Source organism: Gopherus flavomarginatus, chromosome 18, assembly GCF_025201925.1.
Source record: "Gopherus flavomarginatus isolate rGopFla2 chromosome 18, rGopFla2.mat.asm, whole genome shotgun sequence".
NCBI lineage: Eukaryota > Metazoa > Chordata > Testudines > Testudinidae > Gopherus > Gopherus flavomarginatus.
In genome coordinates, this window is record NC_066634.1 from 23,363,512 (window position 1) to 23,385,843 (window position 22,332).

Genomic DNA, 22,332 nt, shown 5'->3' on the forward strand with positions numbered 1-22,332 from the left:
ACAGGCTGGGCTGGTGCAGGGGTGAGGGCTGGTAGTGTGTCCCACCTTACCTGGCTCGCTGGAGTTGTCCCCGCTCTGCGAGGCGATGCCCCCACTGGAGGGGCCTGGGGTGCCCGAGTGCGTGGACCCCGTCTCGTCATGGTCTCGGATCCAGGAGTTGTTCTAAACACAGAGAGGGCAGCGCTGGGAGGGTTGGCCAAGCCTGGAGTGCCGGGTGGTGGAGCCGGAGCCAGCCCCAGTGCGACCCCCCCGTTACTCCTGCTACGCCCCATCTCACCCCAGCGCCTGACCCGGGCTGTCTGTGCCATGTCTGGCTTGGCAGCGGTCCCCAAGCTGGGTTGGCCAGAGGTCCGGACCATGTCCAGCGACAAGGAGGGGCCATGGATCTTGGCCGAAGGGGTCTGGGCAACCTCCTGGCCCAACGAGGGGCCCCAATCTGAGTTATGAGGCCTGTGCAGTGCCCGGCACGGTGGGGGCCGCGGATCTGGGTTGTGGGGCGGGGGGAGTCTGTGCAGCGCTCAGTGTGACGGGGACCCTGGGTGTCGGCGGGGGTGTCTGTGCAGTGATAGGGACCCCAGATCTCGGTTGGTGCCTCTAGTTGCTACGTTATCAGCACTAAAAGACCCTCTAACAAGACCAGACCCATGGGTGGGGGAGGGTCGCCATGCAGCACCCTGGGGGCTGGCCAGCGAGCTCCCGCAGCCCAGCCTCAGCCCACAGCAATGGGGCCAGGGTAAGGGAGATTTGCACAGGGTGAGGATTGTTGTGAACCCCCAGCCCCCAAGCGGCAGGGCGGAGTTTAAGGGGCTGCGGCTTTGCCCCCAGGAGGAACGATACAGCTCAGGTTACATCCCGCCCCCCCCAGCCTGCCCTCCCATCTAGCCCCCTCCCTGCACATGCCCCATCTCGTTAACCCCGTTAACCCGGCTAGCTGATCCAGGCCCTTCAGCGGGAGCCTGGGGGTGAGACGGGTTAAGGAGGGATGGGCTGCAGGGGGGAACCTGACACGCGCCCCTCACAGGAGCAGGGGAGGGAGGGGAGCAAAGGTCCCTGGTTAAAGGCCCAGGAGGCCGAGGCTGCAGTGCTGACTGTAACTCAACCGCCTGGGACACGTGGAGCGAAATTCCCGCTGCTCCTACCAGCGCCGGCCTCCTTTGAACTAGAGTCACTTCAGAGTGACTCCCCACTCCCCCTCCCAGAGCTGCGGGGGCAACCCTGGAGTCCTGGCTTCCAGCCCCCTGTTCTAACCGCTAGATCCCACTCCCCTCCCAGAGCTGGGACAGAACCCAGGAGTCCTGTCTCCCAGCCTCCCTGCTCTAACCACTAGACACCACTCTCTCCCCCACACTTCTGTATCTTTTACACAGAAGAACGTGGTAAGCCATCTTGCATTCAAAGTTTCTTCCTTTCTGCCTGCTCCTGCATTTACTGCCCTCCCATCCTACCTATATTCCAGCTCTCTGTGCCCCTTTGAGAAGGTGCTATTGTCTGATGGAGCACGGTGCACCAGGCTGGCTCCACGGGGCTCACAGGGGAGCCCTTGGGGAGTTGGGGTCTCGCTTTACCACAAACGCCAACGACTTGGTTCATTGCTCTGGGGCAGGGGGGTCTCGGGGATCTAAACTGCCCAAGAGCAGGGCTGGGTATACTCTTGTCTCGAGCCTGAGCCCTTCCTCTGCCATCCACAAGGCTGCAAATATTCCCCTGGGGAAGAGAGGAGTTTTGCAATGTGTGTGCCTTTGCAGGGTGTGTGTGCGTTGTGTCGTCTCTACCGGCAGCGATTCTGTTTGCAGCGTGTGCGTACATGTGCAAAGATCAGGCGTGTGGTGGCCATGGGCGCACCCACACAGATCATGCGTGTTTACGGCGTGCCTCTGTATGTGCAAAGCTTATGCCTGTGTTCGTGGCAAAGATCACGTATGTTGCCAGCGTGTGCCCTGGCATGGCCACAGTCGTGATCTTTGCACGGCACACATGGAGACACAAAGATCATGCGTGTGTTGGCGGCGTCGGCGTCCCTGGGTGTGTGCAGCTTGTTGGGTGTGTCTGTCTGTGAAGGCGCGGGTGGGTGGGGGGTATATTAGAAGAGGTGACCCTGCCCTAGGAAGGGTCCCGCTAACAGGCTGGACCCTCCTGTGTCGTTGTCAGAACCCCAAGGACAGATGGGTCAATATGGGGGTGGAGCCGGGGGGGTGGGGGGCTACTTCCCCTCTGGCTGCTCCCAAGTCCTGATCTGGAATCGGGGATGGACTGAGGGGTCTATGCAAGGCCTTGATGCTGATGCTGAAACTGACCCCAAATCAACACCCCCAGCGGGGTAGGTGCGGGGGCGGTGGCTCCATCTAATTATAACAACAAAGTCCTGGCTGGGGATTAGCTCCCTCCACCCATAGCGAGTAGCCTGGGGGCGTATTAAAAATGCAGCAGAGTTGCTATAGGCAAATGACTGCGCCGGCTGCATTAGCAAGCGGAGGGCAGCCCAGACGCTCCCTCGTCCAAAGCATGGTTCCGTCATTAACATTTCCAAAGCAGGAGGGGTGCAGGGGAGTCTGGTGTCCTTTGGAGGTGGGGACCCCCCACCCCAATCCACCCTTCCCCACGGCCCCTCTCACATCAAGTCCCCCAGGTAGCAAGGTGGGACAAAGCCATGTGGGGTGATTGTTTTGGGGGTGAGCTGGGCCCCCCGGAACACAAAGGGGCTGGTGATAACAGATGCTGGGCTAGATTCTCACACACAACCCTGCAGCTGCTCCTCCATCCTGACCCGCAACCTCCTGGCTCCCCCCCACCTGCTCTACTGCTGCCCCTCAATCCTCACCCCCTCCCCTCATTATTCCAGTCTAAGCAGATGGCATCGGCTGAATGCCCAACAAATACTAGTTAGCTCCTGTGGTGTGCTTTTTATCCCTAGATCTCAAATGGGGAAACTGAGGCATGAGGCTGGGGTGGGGGGGAACTTGCCACAGGTCACCCAGCAGGCCAGAGCGAGGAATCAAACCCAGGTCTCCCGAGCACCAGCTCAACGTTTTATCCATGGAGCTGTTCTGCCTTGGGGCTATCCTAGCACCTTCTCTGCCCCGATGGGCCCCGGGGAGCAGAAAACAGCCACTGGAGGCTGTCCCCCACCCCCTCCCGGGCCCCTTCATGCTGCCAAAGGCACAAGGGGGTGCTGCGTGTGTGTGTGTCAGAGAGTGGGGGGCAGGGGCTAGCTGTCTGCAATCCTCCATGTGTGTTGCATGCATGTGGAGGGAGGGAGGGTGCCTAGCCCTGGCTGCTCACACACATGCTAACTTGTAACGTGCTTGCCCCGAGGTCTCCCCGCGTGTGCCTGGGGGTGCACGGTGGACATGGCTGCACATTCGTAGCTGGGGGGCACGTGTCAGTCCGTGTCGAACTGCTGCACACACCTGCAGGTGCGTGAGCGGCGCGGCACGTCTGTTACTGCGTGTCTGTGCACACGCCTGCATCAGCACCAGGGAGGAAAGACCCCGTTTCCCTTCCCTCTGAGCCAGCCAGTCCCCCCACAGCCTGGATCAGAGCCTCTTGGAGGGGAAAAGGCCTCGTATCCCACTGGATGGACAGCCGCACCCCTAGAGCGCTGGGAGAGACAATCGCCTCCTCTGTTGTGGGACACACGCGCCCCGGGACGCAGCTGCATCTCCAAGTGCTTGGCCGGGGCATGGGGATACGCGCAGATTGGCCAGACCGGCGCCAAGCTGCTGCAGTCCCCATCCCCGAGAGGCTAGCTGGGCCTGCTGCTGCCAGCCAGAGAAATGTCCCCGCCGCTCGGGGTGGGCTGAGCTGAGGCACTGGGGCCAGCCGGGGAGCCACTTGAAAACCTCGGAGCTGGGTTCTGGGGTCTGCCTCAGTTTCTCCTCCCACCCCTTGTCTCTGGAGCCTGGGAGCTCTTTGGAGCAAGGCCCATCTCTCAGTGTATCCGTGCAGCACAAGGCGGGAGCTCCCAGATCTTGTGTCTAAAGCAGGCGTCCGGTCTCTCACCTGGTCGGAGAGGCTGGCGCAGGACCCTGTGAAGTCCTCTAGGTCGGATTTGGAGCCCCCGTCCCGGTCATCGATCACCAGGTCGATGGGCATCTTCCCCTTCAGGCAGGTGATGTAGCGGTGGCAGAAGTTGTCACACAGGTCATGTACCTGCTCCCCGAAAAGGAGAACCATTAGGAGGCACGAGGCCAGGCGGCTGGGTCAGAACCTAGTTGGGCCCAGTGCTTTCCAGCAGCTCCCAATCAGGCCTGCCCATCTGGCCCAGCGTCCCGTCTCTCAAGCCCTGAGCTGAGAAGATCCAGACAAGGGCCCGGCCAGGCGGAATTAGAACTCAGGGGCCATCTCTGGCATCTGACAGCGACAGACGCCACCAGGGGGCAAGATTTCCCCCCCACCCCCTTCTTAGCACTGCTCCTGAGCCCTCATCCTCCGAGATCAGCTAGACCTCTGAAGTAGGAGAGGGGTGGTTTTTTTGGTGTTTGTTAGGTGTATTACGGTAGCCCCAGGACCTCCTGGTGCTCGGCCCTGTCTGGCATTTGTCAGGAGCCCCAGGCGTGCTAGGGGCTGTACAAAAACACTGAGCCGAAAAGACCGCCCTGCCTCTGGTCGAAGAGACAGGCGGTGGAGATGGACAGAGATTGGGCAGGGCCGGGCAGGTATGATGCGGGGAGGGAAGGAGGGAAGTCTGGGCATGCGTGATGGGCGGGGGGTGTCTTTGCAGAGCCGGGCACAATAGGAACCCCACCTTAGTTGGGTGGGTGTCGTCTAGGTGTTACCATAATATACCCCCTAGTGAGAAGACCGGAGCCCCGTCTGCCCTAGGCCAGGACCCCTCCCAGTGTATTTGCTGCGGACGCTGTGGGTGCTTCCTCTGCCTTTCCTCTCTCTGGGCCTTCGGCTCTGAAAAGCCCCAGCTCCTGGCTTCCCCTTTCTTCCCTGCTCCTGGAAAAAGCACTTCGCGCCCCCCTCCCCTCCCACACCGCTTTTTTTCAGCTCCCAGCAGGCCCTCGCTGTGGCGCTCAAAGGGTTAATTACCCCATTAACAAGGGGATTATCAAGTTAAAAACCGTGAGGGTGATTGTGGCCGTAATGAGCTCATTACCCTGGCCAGTCGCTTGGCTGGGGCTCTAGGACCCCCCCATCCCTCCCCCTTCGCCATTGCATCATGCCTGGAATTTACCAGACCCGCCGCCCCAGGGAGCGGAACAGGCCAGATCCGCCCCCTCCGCGCCAGCCAGGGATCTGGCCCACGGACCCCCATGGAGCCACGGCTGGTCGGCACGCGCTGGAGATCTCTCGCCAGCCAGGTTTCCTTTCCAACCCTGCACAAACGCTGGACTGACAAGCCAGAAAGGCCTGATTCTGCTCTTGCTCATTCCTCCTCCAGTGGCGTTACTCCCCGTTTACACCAGGATTTACCCTCCCACCCCACTGTGACTGGATCTCTCTACAGCCGGCTGGGCTAAGCAAGCCGAGCACTGCTGACTCCTGCCGTACGCCAGGGAAAGGGGCGGAGGGTCTGGCTCGCTAACCCCTCAATGTGTGAAGTCCATAGGGCCCAATTCTGATCTCACACCCCTTGTAAATCGGCCCAGAGCCACGCGCCGATTTGGAATTCGTCCCTTGGAATAACTCCATTGACTTGGGGGATTCCGAGTTCCGATTCATTCCAGTTTAACTAAAATCAGAATCTGACCCTCTAGCCCTGCGGTTGCCGATTATTACGTTAAATTGATTTCAAACCGTTTCAATGGCGTGCATATTAGTGGTCGGAACTGGTGCAATTAGATATTGATGGGGCAAGATCTTTAATTCAGACCGGTCCTAAAACTGCTGGAGAAGAGAACAGACAAATCCTGCCGTGATGCCGTCAGAATTCAGCTGTCATCCACCCACCTGGGAAGGTCTCTTCCCACAACACCACCCCTCTCTGAAGCATCGGGGCAAAATCTAAGTGCCGACTTGGTCTTAGACATCCTAGTCTTTCATTTGCACAAGACACGCTGCCCAAATGCAAAGTTTATCCCAATCTCCACGTGTGAAAGCATCAAGAAATTTCCCCCGGCTTCTCTGTAAATCAAACCCAGCCGTTCATAGGGGCATCATTTGCTTATCCTTTGGATGGGTCACTTTGAAAGTGTTCGGTCTAACTCCAAGCACCGTCTGTATTTTGTTCAGACTCCAACCCAATCCTCTGTCCTTGATTTTAAAGGAGCGATGTTGATTTACGCTGGGGGAGGGTCTGCCCGTGGGGTTTTTTTAAATAAAAAGATAAACCTCCACAGGTTTCTTTAACAGCACGGAGCTGCGGCAGAGGCCTGTACTACCCTGGTTTCGTTACTTTAACAACAACACGTGCTACGCAGGGCTTTGGCTACCGGAGACTGAAGTATTGTCAGAACTAGCTGCAGCTACTGTGAATTAACAGTCTACTTTACAAAACAGCCTCACCGAGGAAGGGCGGCTTAGTGGTTGGGGCCCTCGCCTGGGTCTCGGGAGACCTGGGTTTAGTCCCCGTCTCTCCTACAGCTTCCCTGTGTGATCTTGGGGAAAATCACTTCCAAGAGATTTTGGTGCCTAATTCCCATTAACATCTAGGTGCCTAAACACCTTGGAGGATCTAACCTGTAAGTTTCTCTGTGCCTTAGTTCCACCTCCATGATAACAGCACCATTCTATCTCACTGGGGAGGGTAAATACACTGAAGATTGGGACATGCCCAGAGGCTATGGTGATGGGCACCATAGAGAGGTTGATTGAGTTAAAAAAAAATTGGAGCGATTCCATGTGGCTTGGAATCAGGTCCTTTACCATCATTTCTACTGAAACTCTGCCAGTGAATGTACTAATTAGCACCCATCTGGATCCGGTCCACTGTGGGGTATTGAAGCCAAAGGCCTACCGAAGTGCTTAACGATAAGCAAGGCCCTTAGGCCCGTGCGTACTGCCAAGCAGGTGGTTAATTCCACCCTGATTCTGCAAAGCATAAATCCAAGTTCAAGGGGATCTGGACTGGGTCTGTCCTGTTTAAGTCCCCAGTCCTACAAACACTCGTGCATGAGAGTCACTGTATTCACCAGAGCAGCACGGCTATTGTAAATCAGTAATTATAACTTGTAGTGCCAGAGCATCGAGCAGCTGCAGCTCTCCCAATAATCAATGGGGCGGGGAGGAGAGGGGGGCTTGCTGGCAATTCAAAATTAAAAAACAAATCATTTTGTGTTGACCTGAAAACAAAATTTCTTGGAACTTTTAGCGAATCTAAAAGCTTAAAAAACAAACAAACCCCAAAACAATTTGTTTTGATTTTAGACATTTTCAAACTAAAACAAAATCAAAGGAAAGGAAAATTCCAACCAAAATGTTCCAACCCAAACAATCAAAACTCGCATCCGAAAATGTCAGATTGAAGCACTGATTTGTTTTTTGGTTTTTTTAGAATGTTTCTTTTTTTTCCAACCTCAACAACCCTCAGAAATCACCCAGCCTTCGCGAACTGTTCCAAGTCTGCTTCTTTTGAAGAACAAACTTCCAGCTGCAAATGTTTGCTCGTTCTAGCTAGGGGATCAGGGCGCGTTGGGCTGGGCTGCAGGCACTGTACATTTTTATGACTATTTGGTGTGTTATGGGAGCCCTAGGGAGCACTGCTGCCCTGCCTCCCCCATGCATCAGAACCCCATTGCGCCAGGAGCTGTACAAACGTAGAACAAAATGAAAGTCCCTGCTTAGAGCTGGGCAAAAAAAAAAAAGACGGCAAATAGTCAATTTGGGTTGAATGCGGGGAATAGTTTTATCAGGGAAAAAATAAAATTTGGAAAAAGTCAAAACGGTTTGTTTAAGATTTGGTCAAAACATTGAATTTATACCCTTTGTTTTAATACACGTCCATTTATTTTCTCCTCTCTCTCATGCCTGGCCTCTACTCTGAACCTGCCCCTCTCCCCCTGTCTTGCCAGATGAAAAATTAAACCTTTGAGGGCCGTTGTACCAGTGAACCAGGAGAATAATCCCAAAGCCGAAATTCAGCCCCACGTGGGTTTAAAACTGTTTTATTTGGCCACTTAACAGCTGCATGTGGGGCTTAGTGACGGGCCATGCGGCTTTCACCATGGCGAGCGGCTTGGTTTTGCTTGAAAACATCAATGAGAAGCGAGCTGGCTTTCACGGGACTTTCTCCTTGCTCAGATGGTTTGGTTGGAGGTTCATTTCTGCTGTCGTCGCATGAAACCTCAGATCCATCATCAAAGCAGCTGCGAACGGGCAAAAAAAGTTGCACCGTGTTTAACTAAATGTTACTTGTGATGTTTGCAATGGCTCCAATTGGAAAAAAAACAATCTACGGCCAGAGTAGAGATTGGCTACAGGTCTGCCGGAGTCACTGGGGCCAGCTCCCCCACTGGTGTAAACTGGCAGAACTCCCTTAGAATCAAGGGGATCAGTCTCTAGTTGGTGCAAACCACCCCTGCTCTATTTGAAACCAATGGAGCTGGGCCAATTTGGATCAGCTGAGGGTGTGACCTATAAGGGTTCCTCTCAGAGGGTTTCCTTTTGCTTTTTAATAAAAAACCGTTAAAAATAATGACACCCCCCCAACCCTGCGCTGGGGAGGGGGAAGGGAGGAAAACGTGTCAATTTACCTTTTCTAATTCCAAAAGATGGAATCGCAGCACCTGGATTGACTGGATCATCTGTAATGAGAACACAAGGGAAATCCGTTTGAGGAGGCCTTATCTGCATCTCCAATAAGGGGCCGAAGCGGCATAAAGGGGCCAGTGCATAAACCAAACTCATGGAGCTGGCTGGATTATACCCAAATAGTCACTAGGATGGACCCTTTGCTTTTCTCTCCCCAGCCCTCCATGTGAAACTTAACGAGCCTGGTTCTCCGTGGCTCGGGGCACAGGGCATTCAGACCAGCACACGCCCGTGCGATGTGAGTGAGACTCATTGGGCTCCCGTGTAAACGTCCAAAGCAACAGAGAACGAGGCCTAATAAATCCGTTACGCGGGAGAGTCTGAAAAGCCTTTCTAAGGGCCGAGTCCATTGGTGTGACTCCCATGGGCCAGATCCTGCGCCGCCGTTACGCCGCATCGCTTCAGAGCTGAGGTGGTGAATAAGGCCTGGCTTTTGAAAGGCCACAGCACCTCCATCGCATTTCCAAGACGGATTTAGCAGCCTGCATCCCCTTTGAAAACGACCTGGCCTTGCAACACGGAGCACGGCAACGCCATTGCCCCTTGAAAAATCTGGGCCTTCATTCTTAGATTTAGGAAATGAATGAATTTCCCCACATGCAACATCTTTAGCCCCTAATCTTGCTAAGGCTTCACGCATGTGCTTAACTTTGGGTGCTCTGAATAAGTCCCAGTACAAGTCCTTATTGAGGAAGGCACAAACTCAGCTTTGAGTACATGCTTCCATCTCTCGTATCCACGCTCAAAGGCCCGGGCCAGACAGGAATGCAAGCTTGCATGGAGGCTGAGCGGAATCAGCTCGCTTCGCAGAACTGGAGCCCATTTCAATGAAGACAAATAGCACGAAAGAAAAATAACCCCAAGTCAATCAGACCCGCAGAAAAGCCATTAAAAAAAATTATTTACATCGTACACGGAATTACAGATTTTAAATTATTTTTTTAAGTTTCTTACCAAATTATCCAGCTCAGGATTGGAAGAAAATAAAGGTTTTTCTGTCCTAATCTAGAAAGAGAAAGACATGGGCAATCCAGCATAAATAAAACACAGGCAAAAGGTTAGCACGATTAAAAAAAATCTGCTTTTCTCATTTCCCTAGAACATAAAAAGAGAGAGAGAGAAAGAGAGAAATCTCTCTTTCCCCAGAGCTTCTGTGACATCCTCACATGCGTATATTTCACTCTAGGCTCTGCCCTGTCTATGTATTTTAAAATATTCCCACCCCTGCTGCGGTCCAGCCCCTCCTATGCAAGATCAGATTTCACTCCGTCTCCTTTTTAAAAGTCCTTCCAAGCAAGCGTTATGCTCTCTCTCTCTCTCTCTCTCTCTCTCTCTCTCTCTCTCTCTCTCTCTCTCTCTCTCTCTCTCTATATATATATATATATATATATATATATATATATATATATATATATAATTTTTAAGCACAACGCAGCCTCATGTATGCTCTTGGCCTGGCCAAGGCATGTCCATAAAGGCAGGATTAACACAAGGTTTTTTGTTTTGTTTTGTTGGCAATGATAAGATAGCAGCTGGGCCTGATTTGCCGAGTCTGATTCAGCGCTGGGTCTTCCAAGTAGTTCCCCGAATCGAGCCAGCGATCAGTCGATTTTACCCAGGGATAACGCTAGAGCGAGTCGGGCCCCAGCGCTGGCCCAGCTTCCCCTGCGTTTCTCTGGCCTTAGCTTTCTCCTGCTTTGCCCCCCACCGGCTCCAGACACTGACCTGTTTAGCGAAGACGGCTATGTCCTCGTTGAAGGAATCGGAGGAGCAGACATCCCCACCGGGGTAAGAGCCCGAGGTATCCCTGGGGGAGCAGGTCGCCAGCTCACACTTCTCAAAAACCAGGGCCAGCAAAGGGAACAAAGGGTGCCTGCCACACAGAGACCAGGTTAGAGCCGCACACTAGGGGTGACCAGATGTCCCGATTTTATAGGGACAGTCCCGATTTGGGGGGGGTCTTTTTCTTATATAACCTCCTATTACCCTCCCACCCCCGTCCCAATTTTTCACACTTGCTGTCTCATCACCCTACCGCACACACAGGGTGCAAGGCACATGCATTATGCAATCCAGACACCCCACTGATCAGTGCCGGAACGAAGTTAGAGAAGGCCCTGGGGTAAGAATACATTAGTCTGTGTAGCCCCACCAGCCGCATCTGCCCCCCTCGCGGAGGGAGAAGTCCCAAAACCTTCCCCTCCTCCCAAAATCTGCTGCTTTATAGGTAGAGCGGCCTCTGCTGCCTGGGGCACCATAACGTCCCGGGTTCTGACACAACTGTCCCACTTGCACTATTACAGCTCGGCCACTGTAACGGATTGTGCACCAGTGAACAAACACCATGCGATCTGTGCAGACGCACGCACGACACGGCGGCGCACACCCCGCATCTATGCCATGCCAACGTATACCCAGCCCATGTGTAACACCCCCCCGATAGTGTGCAATACACATACACCACCTGCACCCCTCTGCACAAATATAAACACGCACACGTAGTCATTCATGCTCACGGATCCATTCTGTCTGGCACCAAAATATACACACACCCATGTTACAGAGCACCTATGCACAGTTGCATGCGTGTAATCTGTAGCCGTGTCTGTCTCGGGATATTAGAGAGACAAGGTGGTGGTGGTAATATCTTTTATCAGACCAATTTCTGGTGGAGAGAGGGACGAGACCAGCCTTCCAGCTTACACAGAGCTCTTCCTCGGGTCTGGGAAAGGTATCTCCGAAACGTATTGTGCAGAGGTGAACAAACAAAGGCTATACCTACTAACAGTGTATGTGACTGTTACGCAAGTGCACCCACTCAGAGGACAGTTATACACCAGGGGGTCTCAAACTGGGGCTCGGGATCCCTCAGGGGGTGGCGAGGTCATTACGTGGGTGCGTCGCAAGTTGTCCACCTCCAGCCCAAACCCCACTTGCCTCCAGTGTTTATAATGATGTTAAATATATTAAAAAGTGTGTTTAATTTATTGGGGGGGTCACACTCAGAGGCTTGCCATGTTAAAGGGGGCGCCAGTGAAAAAGTTTGAGACTAGGGTGACCAGCCAGCAAGTGTGAAAAATCAGGATGGGGTGGGGGGTAATAGGAGCCTATATAAGAAAAAGGCTCCAAAATCAGGACTGTCCCTATAAAATCAGGACATCTGGTCACCCTATTTGAGACCCACCGTTATACACAGACTGGAATGGCATTAGTGTATGTATACACACAGAGCAAATACGCAAACAGAGGACCACAATCCTTGGGTGTAGACAGACACAGGGCACATAATTAAGCTGGGCAAAATTAGATTTGTATTTTTTAATAATTTCGAGGTTTATTTTTAAGCATTTTCCCCCAGTTTTATGTATTTTAAATTGCCACTGTTGTGGGAACTGGGCAGGAGGGACATCCAGCAGTTGACACAGATTCAAAAAGCTTTATAATCGTGAAAACGCAAACCATCCATCCCATGTCAAAATAGCCAAAATAAAGACACTCGAGGAAGTTCGCAAGCTACTTTGCTTAGCTGTAAATTTCAGTTTTGAATTGATGGAAATATTTTGGTGGTGCGAACGGTCCGATCAACATTTTCTGATGAAATATCTAATCCTTCCAAGGCCACATATAACACTATATAGTGCATCTCTAGTACGTGACTATTGTCTATAGTACATGTAGGCCCTCGTGTAGGAATTGTATGTACATACTACACAGAGTAATGTTATTGGTGGGTACAGAGTGTGCATAATACACCAGACACCATTATTACTGTGTGCGTATGTGCACATCTATTACACACAGACACAAGGGAGAGCATTATTAGCGGGTATACACACAGTGTATATAAGATACACACACATTAGCGGAGCTGGAGGAAGAACAGATTTTTCTCAGTTCCAGGGCAGCTTTTAAGAGTGTGTGCAGGAGGGAATCATTTAGAGCCAAAGGTTTTGTTGAAATCAGATTGGAACGTTGTTCTGACCATTTTAAAACAGTCTGGGGAATTTAACAAGAAAATTGAAGGAAATTTTGAAACAAAAAGTCGTTCGGAACTGCAAAATACAAAACATTTTGGTCTGGAAAATGTCCAGCGCCCAAGGGGGAACGTTATGAGGGTGTTTACACCCGGCTAGGGGATGACCTTGTGCATGTGCATACAGACAGTGTGTATAATACATACAGGATGGCATTTAAAGTGTGTACAGACTCACACACGCACCGACAGCATTTTAACCTGCGTGCATCATATGGACACGCACAGCTCTTAGCCGTGCGATATGCCTGGTGCTACTGGGCAAAGGCACCAGGATTTCTTTCCTTGATGTGCCATTGCCCATTAGTGGAGCTGGACAGCGGTACCTCTCTGGACCAGAACCAGCACCACTCCAGATAGCGGGCAGAGAGCTGCTATAGAGGAGACACTGGACTGAGCTGGCAACATTCATGGCCTTGCTTGGGACCATTCTCAAGGGGAGCAAGGTCCAGTCCCAGGGGGAGAAGGGGGCTCAGAGGAGGCGGAGGGAAGGGGCAGTTTGCGAATGGGAGAGGCGATCTCTCTCCATTACTCTGTGTTCCTACAGCACCATTTCTATTGGTCCCTGGGCAACCACCATAATAGGCCTGATACATTAATAATCAACATGCGAGTAAGAAGCAGAGAGCAGGCGACTGGGAGTATGAACCGGAGGGTTAGGGGAAGGGGGAAAGCACAGAAAGAAGGAAAGAAAATTAGAGGAGAAAGGGAAGGAGAAAAAGAGAAGAGAGAGAAATGCGTGGTGGGGGAGGGGAGGGGAATATACCAAGTACATAAAACGTACATACTATGCACACACTCCTGCTCTGTAATATGGATGCACTTTGCATAGAACAGGAAGGTTCGTGATTCACAGGTGTGCATATCAGCATAGCTATTCTACCTCTACACACCCTGATACAGAGTGCAGCCGCATTGTACAGGACAGAGAGGCTGAGAACATGCTCGTGGTGTGTATGTCTACATAGAAAATAGTGTATACGGCGTGTGCAAATATCATATGTAAACAGTTTTATGCCTGGGAATATTTCTTCGTGTGTTTGCAGTATCGAATGCGTATAGCAATCTTACATACAGCTGTGTGGATAGGGGTTTGTGCGTACAGATGCACTGTAGACTATAAAAGTAATGCACAAGCGTCACATAAGATACATAAAAACAGTGGGTGTGAGGATATCAGCATTGTACACTACAATGTGTTTAAACGCACAAACGTATATACTGACGTGCAATGGCATATGCTGACAGAGCTGACATACAAACTGACTGATGGTGAGAATATCTTTTATACTATGTTTGTGTGTGTTGGCATTAGATCCTGCTGCACGATTCTACACACATACACACCCGCACAGCAGCATATAACATCGCCCCACAAAACACATGCTAAAAGATCTACTCACACTCAGGTCTATACAATGCAGGCACAGCGTATAACACCTATTCCCACCACAGGTCATATTAATATGCATGGAAGATACCAATTCAAATTTGACTGTACCACTCCTCCGTTGAATATGGTTCCAGAAACACGACACAAACTGCAGCCCTACTGTACGTGCTGCATGTGTGCGCAGATGTGCGCTCACCAACAACGGCCCAGATTTATGCAGCCACGGCCAGATCCTCAAGTAATGTAAACTGACCAGTGGCCATTAACTTCCCTGCAGCTACCCCCTCTGAGGACCAGAGGACCATGCCATGAAGTTTAATTTATGTTTAGACTTAAAACTGCCACACAACACAACCACCATCCATATGTTGAAATGTGCACTAATGACATGCATACAAAGTCAGTGTCCTGTACACTGTGTGTACACATGTACACACACACACACACGTCAGTATATACAGGCACAATGTACCACTGATGTGCGTACACACACGCAGAGTGCATAGCTCGTTTACACACTAGAGACAACGGCTACTTATGCAGGCAGTTACACAAGTGCAGCGGGAGTGTAAAGAGGGTGTAAAAATGGCACCGTTGGGCAAGTCTTTGCACTCACTTTACACTCATACAAGCAAACACACAAGGCAGTGGGAAACAGGGATTTGGGCCTAGAGAATTTTGGCCCGTCCAATCCAGTCTATACATACAGATCCATTGTGCAACACTAATATGTGTGTGTGTGTGTGTGTGACATCTTGCTCACTATGTGTATAAATATACACACACAGAGCATGACATACATACACCCACTGTGTAAATATATATATAGACATAGATACAAAACTATTCTATATGTACATATATACAGTGTGCCACATTGTTACACATGTCACAATGTTACCGCAGACACACACACACAGAATGACCGACAAATGAACCACTATCCATATATGCACATACACACATACTATACCCAGTGTGTAGCTAAAGATACATATTTGCACCGTGTATATCACAGCAGATTAAGGGCAGATTTTTAAAGGTATTTAGGTGCCTAAATATCTTTAAAAACACATATTTACACCGCCCGTATAGCTAGAGATACACCCATACACTCTCTGTCTGTGTGTGTGCATGTTAACATTACACACTTTGTAGCTGTATATATAGAGCAGTGGTTCTCAAACTTTTCTGTGCTGGTGACCCTTTCACACCGCAGGCCTCCGAGTGCGACCCTCTTATCAATTAAAAACACTTGTTTATATATTTAACACCATTATAAATGCTGGAGGCAAAGCGGGATTTGGGGTGGAGGCTAGCAGCTCGCGACCCCCTCATGTAATAACCTTGTGACCCCCTGAGAGGTCCTGACCCCCAGTTTGAGACCCCCTGAGATAGAATATACCCAAAATGCTGTCTACCTAGACACCCCATGCCGGCAGCTTAATGCCTTCCACTGGTGTAGCCCCCCGTTGGGCCCAGGATATTCACAGGACAAGGGCGGGGCGGGAATCACTTTCGTCTGCTCAACTTCTATTGCAAGCTTTCCGGCTTATCCAGCACTCCTGCAATATCACGGCTAAGGCCCCGAGTGTGTGATATATCGATTATATTGCACTGTGGGTACAAACTGTTCCATAGACACACAGGGGGCCACCCTGACCACGCTTTGTGGGCACGTCCATATGCCACATATACACACTGGTCAAGGACAGTCTACGGCAGTGGCCCGCAACCTTTCCAAACAACCGTCCCCCTTTCAGGGGGTGGATTTGTCTCGCGTCCTCACCACCACTACCATGTTTCACCTCACTTAAAAACAACTTGCTTACACAATCAGACAGAAGACTACAAAAGCGTCACCGCCACACAGTTACTGACAAAGGCCCGACTGTCTCATTGTTACCACACAATTATCAAATACATCAGTCAGAATACCAGCCTTGTACTGACACTTCAGTGTCCAGTACACAGAGCTGTACAGGCCAGGCACGGTATGAAATGTTAGTGTGTCCTGACCTGGCCAGTGCTTTTTACGTAGCCTGTTATAAAATGAGGCAAATCCCTAGATGAGCTGATGTCCCCCCAGGAAGAGCTCTGCGTAGCCCCAGAGGTACGTGTACCCCTGGTTGAGAACCACTGGGCTACGGTTACTTGGTTCAGTCTCAGCGCGGGGCCCTACATTTCTGCGATCGTTTATATCTCCCCACTCACACACATATATATTATACACACCCACACACATCCAGATATATCCACATAGGCCAGGGCTGTCTCTCGCTCTCTCCCGCTCCATCTAGACACACACTGTGCATTCCCAGATCGCTGCACAAGTTCACACAGCATATGCTATGTAAATATTTGCAGCCAACATAAGCCATGTTATCTCTTAAGTGTGTCTCTCCCTCCTGGAACTTGAGAGCTGGCGTGTCAGCCCAGCAGCCGAGACGAGAGTCTCCACAGAGCCCACGAGTAAAAACAACAAATAGTTGCAAATTGAAAGCAGCCTCTACTCTGGCAAAGGGGGCGCACGCGTGGGGGGAGCAGGGAGGAGGTCACTTTGTGCCCCTTGGGGGAGGAAAATAGTTTCACTTCCCTGCTCCTAGAAATGTTTACATGGAGCCAGAAGAGCCAAGATTCGAAGAAAGGCTGGCAAACTTTAACGGCCTTTATAGCACCCGTTCCCTATTCCTCCAATAGTGACTGCAAAATCTTTGGGGGTAGGGGGAAAGGGGTCCCGGCTGGGCCCAGGTCTTTGTAGTTTTCGGCTCCTTCTGTCCTCCGCATTGGCTGCAACCTTATTCAGAAGGGAGCGATTTCTCTCTCTTTCCCTCCTGGGCTCTTGCCTTCTATTTCTGTTTGTTTTCTATCGTTCCCTCTTTCCTTCTTTCTCCTTCCTGTCTTTCTTCTCCCTCCTGCTTTCCTCTTTCTATTTCCTTTGCCTGTCCCCTCTTTCTCCTCTGTTTTCTCTCTTCCTTTCCCTCTTTTCTCCACCTTTCCCCTGTCTCCCTACAAACGCTGGGTCCATGCTGATGCCTCAGCATTTTTCACTTATTTCCTCCCTTCCAAGGGACAGTTATTCCCCGTGGGTGGGTTTAGGTTTCAGGAGTATTTCAAGTCCCCTCCCTCCCTTCCCAGGGTCCTTCCCTGGCTTGCATTTCTGGCCTCACCTGTAGAAAATCTCTGGACTTTCTCTTCCAGAGAAATCAAGCGGAGCCTCTTCCCATGCAGCCTTTTCTCCTGCCCGGAAAGGCGCCCCCCTTTTCCAGCACCGACCCCCCACTTCTGGGTCCTGAGTGCTTTGGGCTAAGGTAAATGACTTTGACGGCAAAGCAGGCACCCCACGCTGCAGAGCCATGAGAGACCAAGGCATCAAAGTGTTCATACCAAGCCGAGAAAAACTTCCTCTCCCTGGGCCTTCAAAATCACCTCCGCTGCAAGGTCCCCCAGCCACTTTTCTCTCCTCCGCTTGGATCCAAAGTTTGCTCCTTTTTTACTGGATTCATCCCCAAGCCCTGCTCCCTCACTCTTTCCCTGGGGAGCCTGATCTGAAAATGACAACCCAGCCTTTCCCCCTCAAAGTGCCCTGTGTTTTGTCTGGGGTGGGTAAATCTCTCTCCTTCCTGGAAACTACTAGGATGACAGACGGAGAGAGAGATTCTCCCTTGAAATACATGGTTAGAAACAAACAAATCCCCCAGAAACTGGACTGAGAGAAAACAGACAGAAAATGGCTAGACAGACAGCCCCGATCCTGCTAGAAATTAGACTGACCAACAGTCAGAAATCTCCACCGCAAATCCACCCCCCCAGACACACACACACACTTGAAATAAAAGAAGAGAGATACAGATGGTCCCACCAGCCGTGAAACTGACCAGAGCCTCCTAGCAATCAAATGGATCCAGGGATCCCTCAGTAATTAGCTGGATTCAGCCCTAAATGAAGAGACAGACCCTCCAAAAATTAGCGGGCTCGCCAGGCAGACAGCGCCTAGGTCCAAATAAAACAACCCGAGGCTTCACACCCCCACCCAACGCCACACAACTTGCTTCTCCCAGCCAGCGATTCTCAGCGGCGCCTGGGCCAACCCTAGGGAGAAACCCGCCGCCCTAGGTCTCTGGGAGTCCCCGGAGCCCAGCCCCGGTTCCTTACCCATAGATCTCATCCTTCTCCCTCTTCAAGGCGTCGGTACTCCCCAGCCCCGGCGGCACCCCTGCCCGGTGGGGTGCCCCGGCCGATCCATAGGGCGAGCTCTGGTTCAGCGCGTGGTGCTGCAAACTCCGAGCCGTGTGAGGGTCCCCGAACCCAGGCAGAGCGACTCCATCCATGGCTGGGTAATGTACCAGGTCATCGTACTGCAAGGCAGGTGGAAAACAAGGGGCGGGCGGGTGTCAGGGAGCCAGCCCGCTCCCAAACACGCAGCAGCGGCCCCCGGGTCGGGAATGCACAGAGAGGAAGTGGGGGAGGAATTTTCTTTCTTTCCTTTTTTTTTTTTTTTTTTTTTTTTTTTTGCACCAAAAATATCCCTCAGATCCGGGGAGCTGGAGAAGTAATTTTTGCCCAGACCTCCTCGTAGGCAACGGCCCTCCCCGTGACACACTCCCCCTAAAGAAAAACAAGGCATTTGTCTGCTCGTTTGTTTCGTAAAGAAGCGATTGACAAGGGGTTGATCTGATCTATATCGGGAGGGCGAGAAGTGGGGAAATAGAAACCCTTAATCACAACATTGTGAATTGCATTGATTTGATTTCCAGCCAAGTTTTTGCTTTTCGCAAAAAAAAAAAATCGATACCACTCCGCTTACCGACCCCGTTTGTCATTTAAACATTCTCTCTTTTGTTGTAATTAGTTCCTGCCCAGCCACATTTTGTTAATTTAACTCCAGCGACACCGCGGCTTTCAGGATCAGCGGCTGCAAAATTTGTTACTTTCACGCCTGTAGCCGGTGTGGTCAGTTTCACCCCAGCGGCTTCGAGCCTTGTTCCTTTCACCCTAGCCGGGGAGTTTCCCCTCCAACACCAGGACCTTTTCCCACCTTCTCGCCTTTACAAAAAGTTTCCAACGTCGAGGCGATAAAATCTGTTTTATTTTCTTGCAAACTTCGCCTTTAAAACATTATTCGTCTCGCTTTTTTAAACTGGAGTTTGGGGGTATTTGGGAAAAAGAAGCAACAGGGCTATTTTCAACAGATTTTCGAGGAGGAAATTTGACATTTACAATAGGAACGTGCTCCTGGTGCTGAGATTCTTGGTTTAAAATCTTTCCTCTTTGGTTCCTTGTAAATAAACTGCTAAATCCGCCCTTCGCCCGTCCCTTAGATGTTGGTTTCTAACTAGAAATAGAAAGAAAATCCCAGGCTCTTTTCTAAAAAACTGAACTCTGTGAACCGAGGTCTAATTTATTAAACACGCTCTCCACTTTTTACCTTAACCAGAGCTTTTAAAGGGGAAAAAAGGAGTGTGAAATTATTCCAACACGACAGCTATTCTGATTTAAATCTCGCCAACTTTCCTCCTCCAGCCTTTTCAACCAATTCAAGCGAGCCATTTTTACTCTGCATTAGCCGGTTGGAGGTTGTCTGACTTTGGAATGAGTTGAGAAAATGTAGATCTGTATAATCAAAGGCTTCGATTTTATGAGCAAGAGGGAAATCTGTTTGAAACACGTTTTCACTTTTAAAAAACATCTAAACAGAATTTCTGTCAACTCGGGAGAGCCGGCTGGAGTTTCATTGGCCCTTTTATTAAAAAGTTGTTTAGATCTGTTTTCGCTTCCAGGGCACACGCTGGCGTCCTCACCTAATAATGCTGCTCATCAATTTAATGTGCCTCGTTTTCTTTTAAATTGTCTTCCCAGAGTTTCGTGGCATTTTCAAAGCACGCTGAGCTTTCCCAGGAGGATCCCCCCCCCCCTTAATCTCCTTTTCAATGACAAACTTTTCTCTTTCGCATGGAAACTTAACTTGTGCCGGATGTACAGAATACGAATGGATGGTGGTTTGCAATTTTTTTTCAAGTCTGTATGAAGTTACTATTTTTTTTAACGTTGGTATTAACTTTTCCCCCCTGATTTTAGCCGATAGTGTTGGTTTGTATTTTAGCAGCTGTGCGGATATTTTAGGGTCGCGGATAAGATAGAGAGGCTGGGCTGTTTGTGTCTAAAAGTCCGTGTGCGTCAGATCCCGAGCGAGCACCCAGCAAAATAGAAATGTGATTTCAAAATAGGAGGAAAATCTTTCAGGAAGCGCTTGCTAAATTTCTAACAACCGGGCGGATTAAAGCCACATTAACTGCTGGCTCTCAGCACCAGAGCTCCTTTCACGCACTCCAAGGAGGGGATTAGAGTCGAAAAGGAGTTGGTAAAACTTCAGAAACGACGCACGAAGTGGCCCCAATTAAAGGTAAACCCATTAAAGCCCCTAAATGAGCAATCTAGGCTCTTCCAGCCACGCCGAGAGGGGGGAAAGTGGAAACTATCACCAGGCAGGACCCTGCTTAGTTTACACGGTGCAAAATCCCAACCAATCTATGGATTCTGTAGACACACATTCAGCGCCCGTCTCCCCCCGGCTCGGCTGCTAAGCAAACAGTTGTGGAAGAACCGGAGCAGCGCGAAGACACCACACAAAGAGGCCACCGAGAGTCTCTCTCTCTCTTTTTTTTTCTTTCTTTTTTAAGAAAAAGTTGAGTGTAAACATCCCCCGCCCCGCCCCCGGGGAAACAACCCACATCTGGCACTGGCAGCGCGCACCCGGCCCCGGGAGAAGAGGCAGATTTCCATGCGCAGCAGAGAAGTGGGACACAAGGGATCTGTGCACACAGAGAAACCCTGGCTCCAGCTGCCCAAGAAACACACAAACTAGGCTCTTTTTTTGGAAGGGGGGTGTAGCCGTTCAGAGCAAACCCCCCCCTTTCAAATCCCAGCTCCTCTTCCAAAAGTCCTTGGACAGCCAGGACCCTCCAGCGCCCAGGCGGGGATGGGCCACCCAGCCCCCGGGGAAGGACTCAGTGGCCCGCAGACCTACCCTTTGTGCCATCGGATGCTTGGCGTGTGGGGTCCAAGCCGGGGTCTTTTTTCCTCTCGCTCTCCTTAGGAAATGGGCTGTGTATGGGGGGTGAGGATCCGAGATCTCCCCCCCCCCCCAGCTCCGGGTCCAAACTGCTGAAAACAATTCAATTCTCGGGGTGGGGGTCTCTTCCTCCCTGGCTTGGTTAACCCTGATTCAAGGCTGTCCAGAAAGCTAATGCAAGGAAGCAAAACATTGGTGGGGGGGGGTCCTGGAGAAAGCTGGGGGGGTGGGGTTGCAGTCGATTTCTCTCCCTCTCTCTCTCTCTCCCCAGTAGTCCTGGCTGCCTCAGCTGTCCATCAAGTATTCCGAGCTGTCAAACGCAGAATGACTGATGATCCTTTTAAAAAAAAACCCACCCTGGTGCTGGGCTGAGGAAGGGGGGGATGGAGAAACACCCCCTCCCCAAGCACTCTGCTGCTTGCCTTCCCCTTCCGAAAGCAGGGCGAGCCCCCACCCCGCCCTCCCCAGCGCTCTGCCCAGATTTCTTGCCTGCCAATGGCGGGGGGGGGGCCCTGGGGGGGAAGCTGGAAGAGGGGTGGGGGGACTGATCCCTACAGCCCCCACCCCCTTCAAGAGATCAGGGCCCCCCCGCCCCCAGAAAGCTCCAGAGCAGAGGAGAGGGGGGGCCGGGGAGGGGAGCCGGCTGGGCTCGGTGGCAGGTTCCCGGCTCGCTCGGCGGCGGCGGGGGCCGGGGCTCGCCGAGGAGGAGGAGGAAGAAAGATGCTCTGTCCGCCCAGCCCCGGGAGCTGTGAGCACATCCGGAAGTGGAAAGGGGCTTTTCCTTAACCCCTGCCTGGCTCTCCGGCTCGGAGGCGGATCCCCCCGCGCCCAGCTCCTCGTCCTCCTCCTCCTCCTCCTCCCCACACGCGGATCCCCGCTCCCCGCCTGCTGCTGCCCCGGCCGGGCCCCGATCCAGCCCACCCCGGCTCCCACGGGTGTCTACTCCCCCTCCCAGCTCCGGCTCCCACGGGTGTCTGTCTGCCCCCTCCCCCCACATCCCCACCTCCGGCTCCCACGGGTGTCTGTCTGTCCCCTCCCCCCATCCCCACCTCCGACTCCCACGGGTGTCTGTCTGTCCCCTCCCCCCACATCCCCACCTCCGGCTCCCACGGGTGTCTGTCTGCCCCCTCCCCCCACATC

The 22,332-nt window shown here is 51.8% G+C and overlaps 1 protein-coding gene across 1 annotated transcript in view; it reads right to left on the reverse strand.

Moving 5' to 3' along the window:
- The window catches only part of MEIS3 (Meis homeobox 3), a 33,896-nt gene extending 12,025 nt beyond the window's left edge, over nucleotides 1–21,871 (reverse strand). The window contains exons 1-7 of the mRNA XM_050928585.1: nucleotides 21,148–21,871; nucleotides 18,276–18,478; nucleotides 10,420–10,567; nucleotides 9,649–9,699; nucleotides 8,637–8,687; nucleotides 4,000–4,149; nucleotides 51–162 (exon numbers count right to left, since the gene is read on the reverse strand). Coding sequence (XP_050784542.1) covers nucleotides 51–162; nucleotides 4,000–4,149; nucleotides 8,637–8,687; nucleotides 9,649–9,699; nucleotides 10,420–10,567; nucleotides 18,276–18,478; nucleotides 21,148–21,159 — 727 coding nt within the window. The 5' untranslated portion in view covers nucleotides 21,160–21,871. The remainder of the gene's footprint in view (nucleotides 1–50; nucleotides 163–3,999; nucleotides 4,150–8,636; nucleotides 8,688–9,648; nucleotides 9,700–10,419; nucleotides 10,568–18,275; nucleotides 18,479–21,147) is intronic.
- Between the last annotated feature and the right edge of the window lie 461 nt (nucleotides 21,872–22,332).